Below are 19,204 nucleotides of genomic sequence, written 5' to 3'. Positions count from 1 at the left end.
GCAAATCAGAAGTAATAACATAAACATCTTTATACATTAGCACTATCCATTCACAAAAAGCACCCAACTTCTTCTGTGCCACGGCCATCCAGAAATGTTTGAACAAAATCTGAAACATTTTAATAATACCAGTTTATACAAATGAATAGGGCTCGTTTATCCCACAAAACTACAGTTGAAAGACCTTAGTGAGCAACATATCTAAAACATTAAAAGTTTAATTAATAAGCTGTGTATTCATAACAGTAAGAAAAACATTACTTCAGCAGTCTTTGCTCTTGCAGAGCATGCGAGAAAAGAAGATGCACAGAGAAATATGATGGGAGGGGGGTTGAACACAGGAGTGAAAAGGCAGAAGCAGCATCCATTTATCTAAAGTGGAGTTTCCATCTAAATGTGACATAACTAATTCATGTTAATAAACACACTGATCTGACATTAAGTTAATTAAGACTTATTATTATTTGTTGCACAAAAATGTAACTTTAAAAACGCTTTCACAACTGTACAGCTTGCCACTGGACTACACACATTTGATCATGTCTTTGAAACATAGCGCATGTTTCATTGGTTGCCAGTTTATTTATTTATTTATTTTTTTGTCCTCATCGAGCAAATAATCTTAAGGTAAGGAGGCCCCAATGTTCATTCAGAGTTTTGGTGTGGGGGGCCCGAAATTCTCCTGAAAGACACTTTTTCTAGCCTTGTCCTTTTATTGGGGCCTTCTTTTGTCCGAACCAAAAGGCACACGATTTTCGGCAGTGGGGGAGCTAGTCATTATGACTACTCTGGTCAAGTGGTTAGCTTGAAATCGTTGTTTCATTTGCTTTAATCATTGGACCGTCTGAATTGTCGCAAATTATACTTTTCCCACAAATTCCTGAATCTGGTTTTTTTTGTGCGTTTCTTTTGAGTCTCAAGGTTATATATCCTTAGTATGGAATTTAGCCAATCTGTGTGTTTTGGGGGGGGTGGTTTAACCCAATATATACAAATCTCTTTTCTGGCCAGGAGAATCAAGATAAATAGAATATTCTCTTGATCCTTAGTTAGAGACAGGGGTGTTTCACTGCATAGTATCCCAAAAATAACAGTTTCTGCGCTTACCTTTATATGACACTCTACTACGTCAGAGAGGATCTTACTGATCTGGTCACCGTAGTTGTTAAGCACTGTGCAGCCCTGGTACATATGTAGATCATCTGCCCTTTCTTCTCCACATTTCGGGCATTTTCTTTGTTGTTCATTACTGGTCATTTTAGAAAGCCTTTTTGGGGACCAGTATGATCTGTGGATCGTGAATAGATGGTTTTCCTTCAGGGGGTGGATTTTACTACCCGGCCCATGATAGCGTTTGAGGAAAGCCAAAGGTTTGAGTGATCCATGCCGGGCATGTCTTTCTCCCAAATTTCTTGTGTCATTTTGTACTCTTCCTCCCCTGCTCTTATAAGGGCCCAGTACCAGTAAGAAACCTCCTTTTTGAAGGTAGCTGGGTTCAGGAGTTTTTGTTCAATGATCTCATCACCTTGCAGTTTTTCTTTTAAAGTGTTCACCCAGCTGTTTAGTTGGTAGAATTTGAATCTTGATATCGACCCCTGAGTTTCTTCGTATAAAGTTTCCCATTTCACAATCCGGTTGTTTTCTAGGAGCTGTCCTAAGTGGTTTATGTTGTGCTTTCTTAAAGGGATTGATAGTGCATCTTTTAAACATTCAGGGGTGCCTGGTTATTCCCAGATTGGCGCATGTTTGCTGAAATATGGTGTTTTTAGTATTCTTCTTGTCTCCAGCCAAGATCTAGCTGCGGCCTTTATCGTCTTAAGTTTTATTTTTTTGAAGAATTTCGGATGGCCAAATTTGTATAAATAGTGGTCTTCTTTGGAGCCTATGAGTGCCTTTAGGTAAGTGGGCCAGTTATCCCATTTGGTCAGTAGAATCCTACTGTTCTTGAACTGAAAAGATCTACAATATTCGAGTATGTCCGGGCTGGCGATTCCTCCTTGTGCTTTGTTTCTACTAAGTTTTTTCCAGCCGATTCTGACACCCTTAGTGGCCCAAATGAAATTAGATAGCTCTCCCTGAAGTTTTTTGATTTGTTCCGTACTAAAACTCAGAGGGATGGAGTTAAATAAGTATGTACATTTCGGTAAAATGGTCATTTTAATTAAGTTAGATTTTCCTAGGAATGATAACTGTAGGCCTGACCAGGCCTTGTGTAGTTGTCTTATTTCTTTGTATATCCTAGAGAAGTTCAGGTTCGTTAGATCTTTGATAAGGGGGTTTCCTGAGGCTGTGTTCCACTCAAGGATTTCTGTCTTGGTTTGATTAACCTGATAGCCTGATACTGCTCCGAACTGGGCTATGGTATCCTCTATTATTGGAAGTGTAGTCTCTAGATTCCCAGTAAAAATCATCAGGTCGTCGGCATATAATGCTACCTTTTTCTCCCATCCCTGATATTTGAATGTTTGGATCTCTTCTTCACCTCTTAATAAGATAGCCAGAGGTTCAATGTAAAAATTAAATAGGAGGGGAGACAAGGGGCAACCTTGCCTAGTGCCTCTTTTAATGAGTACGTGGTCAGTAAGAGCATCATTTACTAAAATTCTTGCTTTTGTGCTTGAGTAGATATTAGATATAGCACTTTCGATTTTATCACCTAGATTAAATTTCCTTAGGGTAGCGTTAAGGAAAGGCCAACTAACTCGATCGAAAGCTTTTGCTGCGTCAAAAGTTATTACCGATAGAGGAGCAGTATCTTGAGATGCAATGCCAATGTCAGCAATGAGTTTGTGGGACAATTCGTGTATTTGCCTGCCTCTAATGAAACCCTTTTGGTCTGAGTGAATTAGGGACCCTGCCACTGCCCCTATTCTTTTAGCCAGGATCTGTGTATATATTTTGTAGTCCGTGTTCAAGAGGGAGATGGGTCTGTATGATTCACATTTTGTTGGGACCTTCCCTGGTTTTAGGATAATATGAATGATTGCGTCGTTCCAGGAGTTTGGGAGTTTTTGGTTATCTTGGAATATACAGTTTAAAAGTTCCGTAAGTGGTGTTAACAGTGTTTCTTGGAGATGTAAAAATAATTCATTTGGTAGGGAGTCTGGACCGGCGGCTTTCCGACTTAATTGCAGCTCTGACTTCCTCTTTCGATATTTCTTGATTGAGAGCAAGCTTCTGTTCCTATGACGGCACCGGATTAGTTATATTTGTTAGAATATGTTGTATTTGTTCCTCAGAGCAAATTAGGCCCTCCGTGTACAGATCCTCAAAGAAGCTTTTACATTCTTGTCTAATTGTACTACTTACTGCGGTATGTCCTGTATTTTCTCATCTTTGTATCTTTGTAATTCTATTTTTAGTTTTCTCAGTTTTTGCTTTCCAGGCTAGGATCCTCCCGCATCCTTCTCCATAGTCATAATGAGAAAGTTCACTGGATTCCCATTTGTCTCTTACTCTTCTTTCCAGGAAGTCATGGAGCTCTGTTTTCTTATTTCTTATGTTTTCTTCTATTTCAAAAATTGACTTGGAGCAACTAGCAGTTCTGAGGTCCACATCTAGCGATAGTAGGTCTTTTTCAATCTGTTTGACAAATCTCATCTTTTCTTTATTCCTGTGCAATGATATGCCTATGATTTTCCCTCTGATAACTGCTTTGTAAGCATCCCAGGCAGTTTGTTTTGTAGTTCCGGCCTTGTTAAGATCAAAGAACAGTTTTGTTTCTTCTGCTAGTTTTTCATTATAGGTCTCCACTAGGAAAATGCTCCTATCTACAGCCCACCTCTGGGGAATAGGTGAAGTTTTAAGCATCAGTATAAGTTGTACAGCTCAGTGGTGAGAGATGTGGGCTGGGAACGGTTCGACCTTTTCCGTTTGTTCTACCAGACTCCTACTAATAAGAAAAAAATCTATTCTGGAAGCGTGCCCTAGTCTTTTGTTTTTATACGTGAATCGTGTTTTTTATTTCCTTTTTCTTTCCATACATCGACCAGGCCTTGGTCTTTCATATATCGCCCCACCCATTCTCTCATGTTTGGCAAGTTGTGGAGGTTCTTTGCAGGGTATCTTGTCTTCAGAGGGGTTTAATATAATATTAAAATCTCCTCCCATTATTATTGGGGAGTTGGTTGCTAGGAGGTTGGCATATAGCTTCTTTAGTGGTTCCGGGTCGTCACAATTTGGGCCTTAATAGCCCACCAGGGTATATACGCTGTTGTAGATTCTTGCCGTCACGATGGCCCATCTGCCTTTTCTGTCAATTTCTGTTTTTTCGATCACTGCTTTCAAAGATTTTTTAAAAATGATTGCGACTCCTTTTATGTTACAGTTTTGATTCGTACAAATACAGTGCTCTATCCATCTCTTGGTTTTACATATTGGTTCCCACTCCTCCTTTGTTAGGTGTGATTCCTGGATTAGGATTACTTCGCTATTACAGTCTTTCATGTACTCCAATATTTTCCTTCTCCGTGATTTAATTCTCATTCCGTTCGTATTCCATGTTAATATTTTAAGTTCCTTTTCTTTGCTTTTATTTATGGCCATCGTCGTTGGTCTTGTCTTTGTCTCTCCCGACTTGGCCTTTGTACTCCTCTGATAATGCTATTAGGACTTTAATTTGTTTTTTCTTTTTCCCCCATTTTGCTCCCCACCGTGTGCTTTATTTTTTTTCTTTTTTTTTCTAGCTTGTGTATGGTTTCCTTCCCCCCACCCTGGAGAAGCCTCCCTTTTCTTCTTCCTTCTGGGCATTAGGGCTGCCCTTTTCGAGCTCTTTGCCTTTGGATGTTTGAGTTTAACTTTACTTTTCTTTTCCCACCGGTATTTGGGCCATGTTAATTCTTTCCCTTTTTTTTTCGTTTCTTTCACTCTTTTATGGTGGTGCGTACTTTATTTACTGTTTTGATAAAGTGTGATCTTCCTGGTGGGTCTTGATTTGTTCGATTAGCCCTTCCACTTCTTTTGGATCTCTTATGTTGAACATTTTATTGTTCCACATGATTTTGAGAAGGGCTGGGAAGCGCATCTGGACATTCGCTCCAAGTGCCCTCAATTGGGGCATAAGTTGGCCGAGCTCCCATTGTCTATCTTGGGTTGTTTTAGATAGATCAGATCTGATTTTACAGGACCTCTTTAAGGCCTTCGCTAAGTATTCACTCCTTCAATGAGTAGGTCATGAAGGTGATTAGAACTTTCCTCTGTTTTTTTTTTTTAACTTCCCCTTCCTAAATGGGTCTCGGTGTACCCTTTGGATATCTTCATTTAAATTTACCGATTTAGCCCAAGGGATTTTTTCCTCTAGTAGCTGAATTATGAAGCCTTTGATGTCTTCTCCCTCAAGTCCCTCCGGGATATTCAAAATTTTAAGGTTGTTTCTCCTGGCGTGGTTTTCCAGGGACTCCATTCTATTACTGATCTCAGCTTCCCTGGTCTTTAGTTTCGTTATTTCATTGTGGTTTGCCTCAGTTTTCTTGTTTAGTACTTTAATTTCACCTTCGACATGTGTCACCCTGTCAATGAGAGTGTTTATTTTCTGATCCAAGACTTCGCATACTTCTTGTATTTTGGACTGTTTTTTTTTCGGAGATAGCAAATTTAGTTTGAAGCTCCTTCATCATCTCTTCTAGAGTATTCTCAGGGATGGTGACACTCTTGGCAACTGTAGCTTCTGGGGTAATCGTATCCGTGACCATATCGTTTGTGGTTGGTGTAAGTGCTGCCGGCGGTGTTTGTGAGCGACCCTCTTGGCTTTTTTCCAGAAACGTCTTTGTTGCTTCAGGCAGAGGCTCAGTTTCTCTTACTGCTTCTGTTTCTATTTCGTCAACAAGAGAGGGCCTGATATTTATTACTGACTGTTAGGTCGAGTATTCCTTCACTTTGTTTACACTGTTTCTTGTTCTCCGCCATTTTGAGGTCCTGGGTCCTGCCTGTGTTGGGTGGGTCTTTATGAGTCTTTTCCGAGTCCAAGGCTTTCAAAGGGGTACAGTTCTTGTCCTTATCCTGAACCTTTAAGTAAGATCTGAGTGAGGGGATGATTTTTAAGGCGTTGCGACCTGTGGATTTCAGGCTTGCTCTGGATTGGGGCGCTTGCGGTTGCCCTGAGGCGTGTTTTTTGTTATTCCTTTTTTCCTCTCTGGAAAGGGCACTGGCTGGCGATAGGTCTTTTTTTTTCCTTTGAGTGAAGTACTGGCTTTTATCTCTGAAATGTTACTTCTTAATCTGTACCCCTTTCTCTCTTGCGCTGTCTCTTCTCTGTCTCTGTTGAGAGATTGCGGGCTCTTGGGGGCCTCAGTAGGTTCTAGTTTATGTGAAGATCGAACTGTTAGCACAGTTGTTTTGATGCCTTCTGGGACTGGCTGGCTCCCTATAAGTATTGCTCTGTTGTGGGTTGATAGTAGAAGGTTGTTGTCTTGCTGAGTTAAATAGATATTGTTGCGGCTTCTGTGCAGTTTGGCTCTCTGTGCCGTCATGCACCACTTGTCGCCCTTGTACTGCACAGCCCCTGCTATCGCTTATTTCTACCTCAGCTGCCACTTCCTTACTTCGAAAGGATAGTCTGCGTCCTACCTTTCTGTTGGCGCGGCACGACTTCACTGCTTCTGCCTACACTCCGAGTGAGTGGGGAGCTGCTTCTGTGGAAGGCTCCGTCTTTCTTGAGTAGCGTTTTCAGGTTTGGGAGAGGTGCAAGAGGTGTAAGCCTTGGAGATCCCTTGTCTTATCCTACTTTTTGTTTCTACCCTTCTGGGTATATTTCTGACAAAGCGTCTTATTTCTAGACTCCTTTCCTTCTTTGGCGTCCTCTGTCAGCCTTTTTTTTTTATATGCCTCTTTGAGTCTACTGGAACTGAGCCTATCCCTGTCTCTGCTTCTTTTTCTGTTTTTCAGTTTCTGCCCCAAATCTCAGGGGGGTCAGGGGGATACACTGGGTGTGTACAGCGAGGTCTCTTGTCTCCCCCGGTCCAGTCCACTACTGCTTGCTGCTGATACTACTCCTTAACCCCCTTTTTTTGTATGCCTGTTTTATCTTATCCTTCCCCTCTCGCTGCTCCCGGCTTATTTTGGTCTGGATTGTATGGCTCATATGGTACTCATGTAGGTCGTATGGGTCGTGTGACTCAATTTAGCTCAACAGGACAGGGTACCGTAGTTTTTACAATGACTGTTAAAATGGCTGTTTAGTGTCAGAAATAGTGACAAAACAGAGCAAATAGGGACAAAGCAGCGCAAATGACAGGAGAGCCAGGAGAGCAAGCCAATGGGTGCAGCGCCCAGAGTACCGACTAACAGAGTAGAGCAGAGCAGGAGTAGCAGAGTAAAGGATACAGGCTGGACCAGGCTGGACGAAGGCAGGCACTACACAGGCCTCTCGGATCGCCTCCAGGCAGGATTTATATTCCCGGTTTCACAGCATTCACAGTCTGTCTCACAACAGGTATTCAAAAAGCCTCCATATCCAAAACAAAAACCAAAAAGTCTCACTGTCGAGATCCTCCAACCTCCATACCACTTTAATCCAGGCAACCAAGTTTCCCGATCGGACCTTCAGACTGCGTCTGCACCGGCTCCTCAAGTAGGCCTTCGGTGTTTTTGCGTTCTCCTGCCGCAGTCACCTATGCAGAGCCCTGAGCTATAAGGACATAGGCTAGAGAGAACAGAGAGTGCCGATCACCAGGACCATGGGTTGCTGTGCTCCACGCACAGGCAAACAGGCACAATCTCGGCGAAAAAGGAGAAGTGAGACCACAGCCAGCTGCCCCGTGACCCTGTGACCGCGCGGTGACCCTGTGCTCGCGGATGCACCCTTAAACCTCAACCGGTCACTCCCCCAGCCTCAGGGACCTCCCTCCTGTTTGCAGGCAGCTCATGGGCACTCACCGGCACAAAACTCAGGCTCCTGTAGGTGCGGATGCAGGGTGCAGTGCTGAGGTAGATGCAGAAGTGGATACAGGCACTGCTCCGATGCTCCGATGCTGGTGCTGCCGTCGACGTGATACAGGGTGATACAGGGTGGAAGTGAGTAGCCACACAACCTCAGAATCTGGCCGCAGGAGACAAAAAAAACAGGTATTTCCTTGAAGCTTTTGCTACTTCTATTTCTGTTCCGCCATTGTACTTATGTTAGTTAGTAGCTCTAGGAGGCAGAAAGTCAGGCATATTAGTTTTTCATGGCGTTCTGTAATAATTAGTTAGTAGTCACCTCCGGTGGGCATTTTCGGCAATACAGCTCCCTCAGGCAAGGAGCTCACGATTGACCTCTTCACTCAGCCGCCATCTTCCCCCAACTCGGATCCCATTTCCCCTCGGAGGTAGCCACTTTTTCACCTGATTGTCCTTCTTTGATTTTCACGTTTATTTTAACTAACACAGCACTCTTTATTAATCCAATCTCTTTTCTAGAGAAATCCCATCCCTCACCTGTGACAGTATGTCTTAAATTCAGAGGCAGGTCTTCCCTTGTTAAAACCAACCAGGAATAATTGAACCCTAGATTCTTGTGATTTTAGTTTAACACTGAATCTTTATCTTGGGTTTCAATCATGACACCATAAAGTGTACAATACATTACAAAATTCATTTTGCACAAGTCTCTGCCCATTAGATACGCAGAACTTGAATCACACAAAATGAACATGGTTTATTTTCCATTTGACCAATTTTAACTGAGACATCTGCTTTAATCTGATTAATAATTTGATTATAACTAATCCCTAAAACGTGGACTTCTCTTCCCAAGAGGGGTAGGTTTGGGACTTCCACAGAACAACTGTAGAACGGGTAGCCCCTGTATCATTCAAGAATGAAACAGGGTGGCATTGGCTTCTTCATCAACATATTGGCCACTTTGGGCTACCTCTATGACTGCTCCAAGTAAACTATCCTCCTCTCCCCTCAGACACCATTATTGTGAATGGTTATCTCATGAATCATCATTCAGATACAATAGATCCTTGTTGGTACCTGCACTATATGGCATACTATTTCTCATATTTTACTGCATCATTCGTACTAAAGGCATCAACATTAGAAAGGATTTCTGTTTCTGTACACCCTGTTTAGGATTTGGGACAGTTGGGGCCATCATATTTATCTGCATTTGAAAAACATCACCCTGAATTCTTTTTGCGTTCTGGCGACACTCACATTTTCCGTGTCCGATTTTCCCACAGATGTAACAAATAGCATTTCTTTTCATCATTTCAACATTCACATTTTTCATTCCTCTTCCAACAAATTGTATTCACATCACACCATTTCCCATTGCTGCAACCTGGATTTGGTTCATTCCATTTATTCCAGACTAAACAAAATTATATTTGAACCCATTTGGTTCCAGGAGTCTCTCTCAAATTCGTTTGTCTGAGCAGTCATCAACTTTTCTTTGATCTATTTCTGCATTGCATCAAAGTAACCACTACTATACTCTGCTGTATATAATTACTAAGCTCTGGTCGCACACCTATAACAAAACCAGAAACGAAACCACTGACACCATCTTTTTCTGGATCATCAACTTAGATGTGTTTCTTGACAAATCTGCTTGAGCCTTTCATAAAAGACATTTATTTTATTTGTGTATTTTATAAAGCGCACAGCTGCCCCAACGGGGCGTCCCGGCGCTGAGAACTCTAGAACCAGAGGGCAAAGGATCGGGAAGCCAGATTTAAGAGGAGAAGAGGTGGGTCTTCAAGGACTTACGGAATGCTGATTCTGTTTGGCAGGTGCGTAAGGCTACCGGGAGCTTGTTCCAACGCTGGGTGGCACAGACCTCAAAGGTTTTTCCTCCTGCACGAGATCGTTGAAATCGTGGAGTTTCCAGAAAAAATAGGGAATTGGAGCGTAGTGCCCTGGAGTAGACGTACGGTCGCAGGGTATTTTTCAGATGGGCCGACCCGTTGCCTTTTGACGCTCGGAAAGCCAGCGTCATTGCCTTGAAAACGCGTCTTTTAGCAATGGGTAGCCAATGCAATTTACGGAGATGGGGAGAGATATGATGTCTAACAGGGATTCTCTCCACCAGCCGAGCAGCGGCGTTTTGGACCGTCTGAAGTTTATGACATAGGCCAGCTATGATGCCAAGGTAAAGGGCATTGGCATAGTCAAGATGGGATGTTATTAATGCCTGGATCACAGTCTTACGGCAGTCCGCTGGCAGGTAATTGATTAGCCGTTTGATGGTCCTGATCTTTGCGAAACAGGAGGCTGCTACTGTTTGTACCTGAATGTTAAAACTGAGGTGGTTGTCCCAACGAACTCCTAGGTTTCTCACCGAGTCTTTGGGCGTGGGGGCTTGGCTCAGATCTTCTGGCCACCACAGACTAGAATCTAGAGGAGATGGTGAGTTGAAAAACAGGATCTCTGTTTTTCCTGCATTGAGTCGGAGGGAGTTGGCATCCATCCAGCTAGAGATGTCCCTAAGGCAAGATTTCAGCGGGTCGAAGGCAGAAGCGGAGGGGGTATCGAAGGTAAAGAGTAGCTGAATGTCGTCAGCATAGGAAGTGGATTTAATCCCAGTCTGAGCAATCAGCTTAGCCAAGGGGGTAAAATAAACATTAAACAAAAGTGGGCTTAGGGAGGAACCCTGTGGGACTCCCCATTTAAGTGGTCTGGCAGAAGAAGTATAGGGAGGGGTCAAGACCTGCTGAGAGCGGTCATAAAGATAAGATGAAAGCCATTTCAACACGGTGCCGCCCAAACCTAATTCCTCCAGCCTTCTCAGCAAGATCTTATGAGAGACGGTGTCAAATGCTGCTGAGAGATCTAGCAGCACTAACACCGCCCTCGACCCCCCGTCAAGCGTCCACCTCACCGAGTCAGCCATTTCTATAAGGGCTGACTCCGTGCTGTGGCCCGACCTGAAGCCGTGCTGGGAGTCATGAAGAAGCCCATTGGCTTCGATGTAATTCGCCAACTGAGAGTGTATCAGCTTTTCCAGGATCTTGGCTGGGGCAGGCAGGAGAGATATAGGCCTATAATTGCTGGGGAGGTCAGGGTCCAGATTGGGCTTCTTCAAAATGGGGACCAGAGAAGCATGTTTCCATTTAGCAGGGAAACTGCCCGTTCTCAGGGAGTCGTTCCAAATGTGGTTCAGGTAGGGATTGAGTAGGGGTGCCAGTTTTTTATATTGCTTGGCTGGCCAGGGGTCATTTGGGGAGCCTGATTTGCATTTGAGTAGTTCTGCCATGGAGTCGGCTTCCGAGATGGCTGCAAATTCGGACAGAGTGGACAGCGGTGGTGAGGGAGAGATGGATTCCTCTTCCTGTCCTTCTCTGTTAGGGGTAGGAAAGGAGGAGTAGATAGTCTCGATTTTGTCCTCGAAAAATTGTGAGAGTTTATCGCATAGTGACTGTGAGGCGGGCTGAGTTCGAGTCAATGCGTTTAGGTCTGTGAAAGATCTAACTATATTGAAAATCTCCCTGGCGCCATTGCTGGCAAGTTTGATTCTAGAGGCTAGAAAATCTCGTTTATGCTCCTCAATCATTCTCCGGTATTCTTTGAGGGCTGTTTTATAGGTGATTTTACTATCCGGGGAATAGTTCTGTCTCCAGAGGCGCTCGAGAGATTTACAGAAGGCCTTTTTCTGCCGGAGCTCGTCAGAGTACCAAGGAGCTGAAGGTACGGCCCTGTGGGTTTTGATGGGTTTAAGGGGGGCCAGGGCATCTAAGGCCTGACCGATCCATGCGTCCAGGTGGTCGATCTCCTGGTCGGGTTCAGAGGATGGGCAGGGTTGGGTATTTTTTAGGTGTTCCAGGAGCGTTTCAGGGGTGATACGGCTCCAATTTCTACCTGATGTTTTAGGGGTGATAGAGGGTCCGATGAGGCAGGGAATGCCAATCTCGAAGGGGATGAGGAAATAATCCGACCAAATGACCGGAATGGGGGGGGCCGCCCGAATAGATGGTAAGTTGGAGCAGATCAGGTCCAGTGTGTGACCCGCTTTGTCCGTGGTTAGGGTTATTATTTGGGCTAGATTACAGGCCGCAAGCGTGGAGATGAAGTAATTGCTGTGCGAACAAGATTCGTTGTTGACGTGGAGGTTAAAGTCTCCTAAAACGGTGAAATTAGCGTATCGTGTGCTAAGCTGAATAACATAGTCCGCCAGAGCCGGAAGATGTGAAGTTTTAGAATGAGGGGGGCGATAAATAAGTATTCCTGAACAGGAGGAGGACGGGGAAATTTGAATACTGAAAGGCAAGCCTTCTATACATTCGATTTGGTCGAATGGGGGGAGGGTAGCCGTCCATATGGATTTATGGATTAAGGCGACACCACCTCCCGATTTACCATTGGGTCTATTGGCACAGATAATGCTGTAACCCTCCGGTAAGGCAAGGGTGATGGCGGGTTAAATTGATTCCTTCGGTTCCAGTGAGCTTCTCAAAAATTGTACCCAATTAATATCCTTTTCAGGCCCTGTTTTCTTCAATTGCTTAATTACTTGTTGATATTTATTAGCTACTTTCTCAGAAAGCGTATTATTAGGCACAACCCTAGCTATTTCGTCAGTTGGCCAGGCACCCACTGCCTTACATTCTCCCCACAAATCAATAGGGACTACAATCTCAAATAATGAAATCAAATTAGTCCACAGCACTTAAATATGTTTATCAACCTGTGAACCTCTTAGTACCACCTCTCCAGTTCCTCTCGCAACCAGATAATGGTCGGACAGCATCCCTACTAGAACAGGAAAATCTGCAGGAAAAATCTGGCTCACTCCCTGAATCGCAGAGTTTTTATACACAATTCTTGCATGACAAATTATTGAATACTCCAGATTCATTTTAGCATGATCACAGGTGTCCACTATTTAGCAAATCGGAAGTAATAACATCAACATCTTTATACTTTAGCACTATCCATTCACAAAAAGCACCCAACTTCTTCCGTGCCACTGCCATCCAGAATGGTTTGTACAAAATCTGAAACATTTTAATAATACCAGTTTATACAAATGAATAGGGCTCGTTTATCCCTACAACTACAGTGGAAAGACCTTAGTGAGACAACATATCTAAAACATTAAACGTTTAATTAATAAGCTGTGTATTCATAACAGTAAGAAAAACATTACTTCAGCAGTCTTTGCTCTTGCAGAGCATGCGAGAAAAGAAGATGCACAGAGAAACCTGATGGGAGGGGGGTTGAACACAGGAGTGAAAAGGCAGAAGCAGCATCCATTTTATCCAAAGTGGAGTTTCCATCTAAATGTGACATAACTACTAATTCATGTTAATAAACACACTTCTAAATCTCCTATTAAACTTGCTTCAAGTGTAATCATACAAATTCCTCATTTGCATATTGGATCTGACATTAAATTAATTAACACTCATTATTATTTGTTGCACACAAATGTAGACTTTAAAAACGCGTTCACAACTGTACAGCTTGCCACTGGACTACACAAATTTGATCATGTCTTTGAAACACAGCGCATGTTTCATTGGTTGGCGAGTTTAACAAAGAATCCATTTCGAAGCACTTTGCCTGATGCATAGAGCCTTCTACAATACCTGCTCAAAGCACATCTCATCTCTGATGATACACGTACCCTGGTAGATCCGTCAGATCAAGCTGGTACTTTTGCTCCTGCCTGAGATCCTTTAGTTCTGGTTCCCTCTTTCTGGAACAATCTGAATTTGAAGTTGCAACCCTATCCCATATGGCGCCCTGTAAACAACAGAAGACCCATTTTCTTTGTTAATCCTGTTTTCCCCTTTTCTTCATGTCCCTGTTTGTCCTAGCGCTGTTGTGCCTTCGGTTATAATTTCAGTCTACAAATAAGTAAAATTAATAAAAAATTAATTATCTTCACCAGAGGAGTCTTGGTGCCTTGCGGGCAGTTACCTTTTTATTTTTATTATTTTTTTTTTAATAAATCTTTTTATTAATTAAGAACACAAGAAAAATCAACAGCTGGTGTCTTACATCACGGAATGAACAACAATTATACAAACATATGGCGAGAAATAGACGGGTAATCCCCAAGGCAGAAGCTGAATCATGAGATGGTACTGGAGTGCAGCCGTATAAAGTACAGTAAATATAAATCCAATCTAATCGGCATTATTCATAAGTCCACCACCCATAGGTACAGGATTATCATGATTGAGGCAAGTTCGAGTGGCAGGAGAACATCGCGGGTAGTTACCTTTATCTGTCTAGTTAGCTGGTAGGGAAGGAGGAGGCGTTAAGATGGCATGGGAGAGCAAAGAACATCAGGAGAGGGAAATAGTGGAGCATGTTATAGAAATTTGAAGCAGGGATGTTGATAAAAGGAACTGGAGCCTGATGGATAGATTGAACTCATGAGGCACTGTTAGGATGGATAATGCGACATGATCCTTGGAAAACAGAGACATCTGCTAACCACCTCCAGTGCCTACAGAGACTCTTTTAATACTTCCTCACCCAGCCCACACCAATCAATTCATGTATCTGTGGGCTAATAGCTGAGGAGGGACTTAAAGTGTATGATCCCTTTTGTTTGACGAGGTATTGGGACCTCTGTGATGATGCAGGTGTCAGGGGTTCTCCACAGAGAACTTAAGCTCAGACCTAGCAGTTCCCTAGCACAGGATAACATTAACAAAGCTTCAACGGCCCAAGATGTCACCCTTTTCTGCCTAGTTTGCCCCCTATCCCCCATGAGGACCATGTACTCTTGGCCCAAAAGCACCTCTGCCTGATTACTTATTGAGCTTGAGCTTGTGATATGTGGAAGACACAGCACAGAACCTTTGCTGTCATTCCACGATTTCTGATGGAACGGCATGGAGCAGATTTGACCCCTTCATAATGGCTAAAAGGTGGGCGGCACGGAAGTGGGAGCCCCTTGCTTAAGAGACACAATGTCGATGCACAACCGACCAGCCCTCCCCAAACCCCCCCTCACCCACACACAAACATCGCTCTCTTTCATGCTCTCCCTTTCTCTTTCTTTTGCTCTCTTTCTCTGCGAGGCTTTTCCCTGGTGAAACATGAAATTAAAGGAAGAAGACAAATATTCAACATGTATGCCTAAGAAAATGAATTTCCTTGTTTTCGAAAACTTGCTTGTGAACAGTTGGATCAACAGTAACCAGATTTGAGGCCTCCTTGAAATAATAATTGTATATAGCAACGGGTTATCTATTTGCCAACAGAATATGATTATGGATGGTGCAAACTTTGGGGAGTGAGTCAAACTTATAAGGAGCAATGCAATGAGGTGCACATTCCTGTGTGGCTGGATCTGTTTGATACATTATGGAACCAACAGTGGGATCCGTAACATCCATCTGTACAAAAGAAAGTGGTTTAAAATACAGGTGTAAGAATAGTAATTGTCCCTTTAAGAGTTGCGGTGGTTTGTTCTTGCTCCCCTAATCACTTGAACGTAATTCCTTTCCCTGTGACTGAGATCAGGGTTCAGAAGGATAGCAAATAAATCCTCTACAGACTGCTGTTCTATGCATTTCACAGTGGTTGGTATTGGTCATTTTAAAACTGACAGGACCATAGAGCTGACCATCCCCTTCTGCTTAAACAGCGATCCCCAGGGAAAGCACCACAGGTTATCAAAAGAACAATCCCTCTACTGTTTAAAAGTAATGTCAAGATAAAGACTTCTTTCATGTGGGAATGATATTCTTTCCGTGTATCTGATAACTCCAAAATGTCACCCACAAGACAACCTACAATGACAGATATAAGGTTTATGTTATTTACAACACTTCTGTGTCAAATGATGACCAGAATGAAAAGCAGTGTACACAAATTTTCCACACAAAGTTAACTTGTTAATTACAATTGCTCTCCTTATCCTATATTTGCAAAGGCATTTAATTATCACGAGTCTTGAACACAACGGTAATCCATAAATGATGCCTGAGGACCGAGCTGAAGGAAGGAGGGATTGTTTCTTGACCATTATGACATTTAATTCCTTGTAATCAAAGCAAGTTTTAAGCTCCCCGGAGAACATTGAATTAAAAAGATATGAGCTTCTGATAGTGAATCACAATGCCAAACTGTGCATGTTTGTGTCCTAAACATATCCCTATGCTTATTAACTGTCATATTTCAAGCAACCATCTCTTGGTAAATAGTAGTGTGCAGTGCTTCATATTTATTACCACATTCAGGTTTGCATCATTACACAGAAGGTTAAGATTTTCCCTCTCACTCACTCCTAAATAACTTAAGAACATATCAAAACTCATTGTACCTAGCATGTCAGTTCTCAAATTATGTCAGTGAGTTTTATTGCAGTAAACCTATTAGTAGCAAATGCATTTGTTAAGGGAAACTTAATCAGATGAATGGTTTTCCTACATGTCTGGGGTACAAGTATTAGATTCTAAGTGTTTTCATTTGGCTCATTTCAGAATCAAGTCTCTATCTGAAGCCCTGGATGACCTATATAGAGAGTTCAACCATCTAAAGGAGCGGCTGGGAGAGCTGACAACAAAGTTCGATGGTGTAGAGGCTTTTGTGGATGAGATGAAGGCCGGGCGACATCAACGACCATCTGGAACAGCAGTTCATCCGCATGTGGAAAGGGAATCATCGCAGCCTGTGTCCCCCACAAAGAGGAGGGTCCTTGTCCGCAAGAGCAAAAAAAATACTGAAAGTCAGGCTGCAGAATCACCATAGGGCCCACTCCACCATTTCCCATTTCAAGGCAGAGCTTGGCACCAAGGTGGAATATTTGTATATACCTATAGACGCAAGGGTTGGGTCTCTATTCTTCCCTCTGTACTGTTGCTGTGGAAGGATACACATGCCACACAGAAGGCTGAGGGACTGTGCAAAGGGCAGATGGTATCATTTTGGCCCGACAATCTATCCTCAAGAGGTATATTAATATTCAGATGCATAACCTAGGAATCTGTAGCACATATCAAATACATGTACCAACAACCAGTTTGTCACGTTTATTTTCACTGTTGAGTGATCACATGGGGCAAGAATAATTTAATTTATAAGCCTTGTGTCCCTTCTCCATATGCCCCCAAAATACACACATTAGGCGATGATTATACATTTGTTACATTAACGTCATAATTTAAGAACTGCATGCACAAGATAGTGTATGGTTAGCCATGCAAAACAGTACTCACTGGATTAAGTGGATTCCTTAATTACACACAAGGAAGGGAAGTATAGTCACTGCTCTATTTTTTGGACTTTCTCATACCAAGAACTTAAGCAGTGAAGTGCTTAAAGGCCCATTCCGTGATGGAGACATTCCATCGGAGACATTCCATCGTCCTACTATAGGTGTGGTACCACAGAAAGTGAAAAAAAGCATTTTTCTAGTAACCCTAGAAAGCATTTCTCTGTTTGCATATGTTTACCCAAGGTGGCATCTAGAGTTTCAAATACTGGGCATGCTTTAAAGTTTGCTGATAACTGAAAATCTTCTGGATAAATGTCTAAATCCAGACGAGAATCAACTGGTGGACAGTGTCGTTGTAAAGAATGTTGGGGCCCCTGGTAAGGCATATTTTGGGGGGCCTGGTAAGGCATATTTTGGGTGTCCATGTCCACAACAAGTTTACATTTTATTATCTATTTTCTGATAAGCCCACATGATGTCAAACAAACTTTCATAAACACAGTTCACACAAACGCAGTTGCAATGTGACTTTACAGGGCCCCCACAATTTCTTAAGATGGAACTGGGCAAAGAGAAACAGGCTCATGGGTACAGATAGGCAGTCAGCAGAGAGGGCGAGATACAGAAATAGATAGAGAGAACGTTATTTTTCCCCTGGGGTGCTTTCGAAGGTGGGGCCCTATGGGAATTGCTCACATTTCCCATTCTTTAAAGCTTCTCCGCTGGCGGAATTTTCTTTAACGTTGGAATCAACTGGGTAATTCCACTAGTGGATCTAACTCTGGCTATAGCACTTTCTTCAGAATTCAAATGATTGTTAACTACCTACAAACTCTAAATTAGCTCCAAAGTTTGCTGGCAGTAACAAGCACAAAACAAAAGCACATGAAGTGAAGTTGGCTAGTATAAAATACAGGCTGGTAACACCAAGAATAATAACTTGGAAAAAACAGGCTGATGAAAGATCAGGGTTATCAACAACGACATATTACAGGCTGATGACTAAAGCAAGTCAAAGGGGAAGATTATGTCAACTTCAAGAACAAAATACTGAATGATGACAATGGTGAGAGCAAAATGCAAGATGAGGATACTAAAAAGTGCAAAATATGTTCTGATAACTGCGATAGCCTAATAGGGCTGCTAGAGTTAGTTTGTTTACAAGATACACTGATGAAACCTAAACTGGCAAAACTGATGAAATCAGCAGGTGAAAAATACCGGCAAGTCACTTTGTGCTAAGAACATTCTGATGACACGAGGAAGTGCAAAATGTAGTCTGATGGCATCACCAACCACAAAATGCATGACATTGGTTGCACAAAATTTGCAAATACACATAGATGACAACAAGTGTAGATTATAGGCTAGTGACAAATATAAGAAAATCATAGGCCACTGACATTCTCAATTACAAAATGCATGCTGTTGACATCTGCAAGGTTAAAGTACAGGCTAATGAGAGCAGCAAGTACATAGTAAAGGCTTACAACATCAACACCAGCCAGATACAGGCTAACATGGAACTAACTCTTCTTCAGCCCAACGGCATTTAAAAGAGGCATACTTTGAAATGGAGAAATCACCCAATTTACCACAAGCTACTGTGTCTTCAAGTCTCTCATTCCTTGATTCAAATCTACCATGTTAGAAATAAGTTTTGAGTAACCTATAATCAGCACAACTCACACCCATACTTACATTTGTGATTTGTACACAAAATAGTGTAAACTACAAAAGGAGAATTTTTATGTCTGCCCAGTTTTTCTCTATGATTATTGACTTGTTAAAGTTTCCAGGGCTTTCTTTTATAATGTCTTGATACTTCTGCTCTTTTTATAAAACATGCACGTATTATACCTATGAAAATTCACTAGTCTAATTTGTTGCCTATTTTTGTACTTACCAATAAAGTTATGTTACCATCTTTTGTTTAAAGCAATTCGCTTTTGTAGGTGCTCATTTTTCACCTGGCATAAACTCAATAGCAAGTGATTATATTACCCCAGAATGTTGTACAAAGATTTAGTATTGTAAATGCAAATGGGGATTCCTGGGTTTGGGATGGAATGAAAGTCAAGGCAACATTGATGTTGTAATGTA

General features: G+C 42.3%; 1 protein-coding gene across 1 annotated transcript in view; it reads left to right on the top strand.

The window, feature by feature from the left end:
- The window catches only part of LOC144770028 (uncharacterized), a 32,487-nt gene extending 14,728 nt beyond the window's left edge, over nt 1-17,759 (top strand). Inside the window, exon 3 of the mRNA XM_078654231.1 lies at nt 16,368-17,759. Within this exon, the coding sequence (XP_078510357.1) occupies nt 16,368-16,635 (268 nt within the window). The 3' untranslated portion in view covers nt 16,636-17,759. The remainder of the gene's footprint in view (nt 1-16,367) is intronic.
- The last annotated feature ends 1,445 nt before the right edge of the window (nt 17,760-19,204 follow it).

Source organism: Lissotriton helveticus, chromosome 7 (genome assembly GCF_964261635.1).
Source record: "Lissotriton helveticus chromosome 7, aLisHel1.1, whole genome shotgun sequence".
NCBI lineage: Eukaryota > Metazoa > Chordata > Amphibia > Caudata > Salamandridae > Lissotriton > Lissotriton helveticus.
Note: the sequence above shows the minus strand (reverse complement) of the source record. Positions and strands in the feature narration are given on the sequence as shown.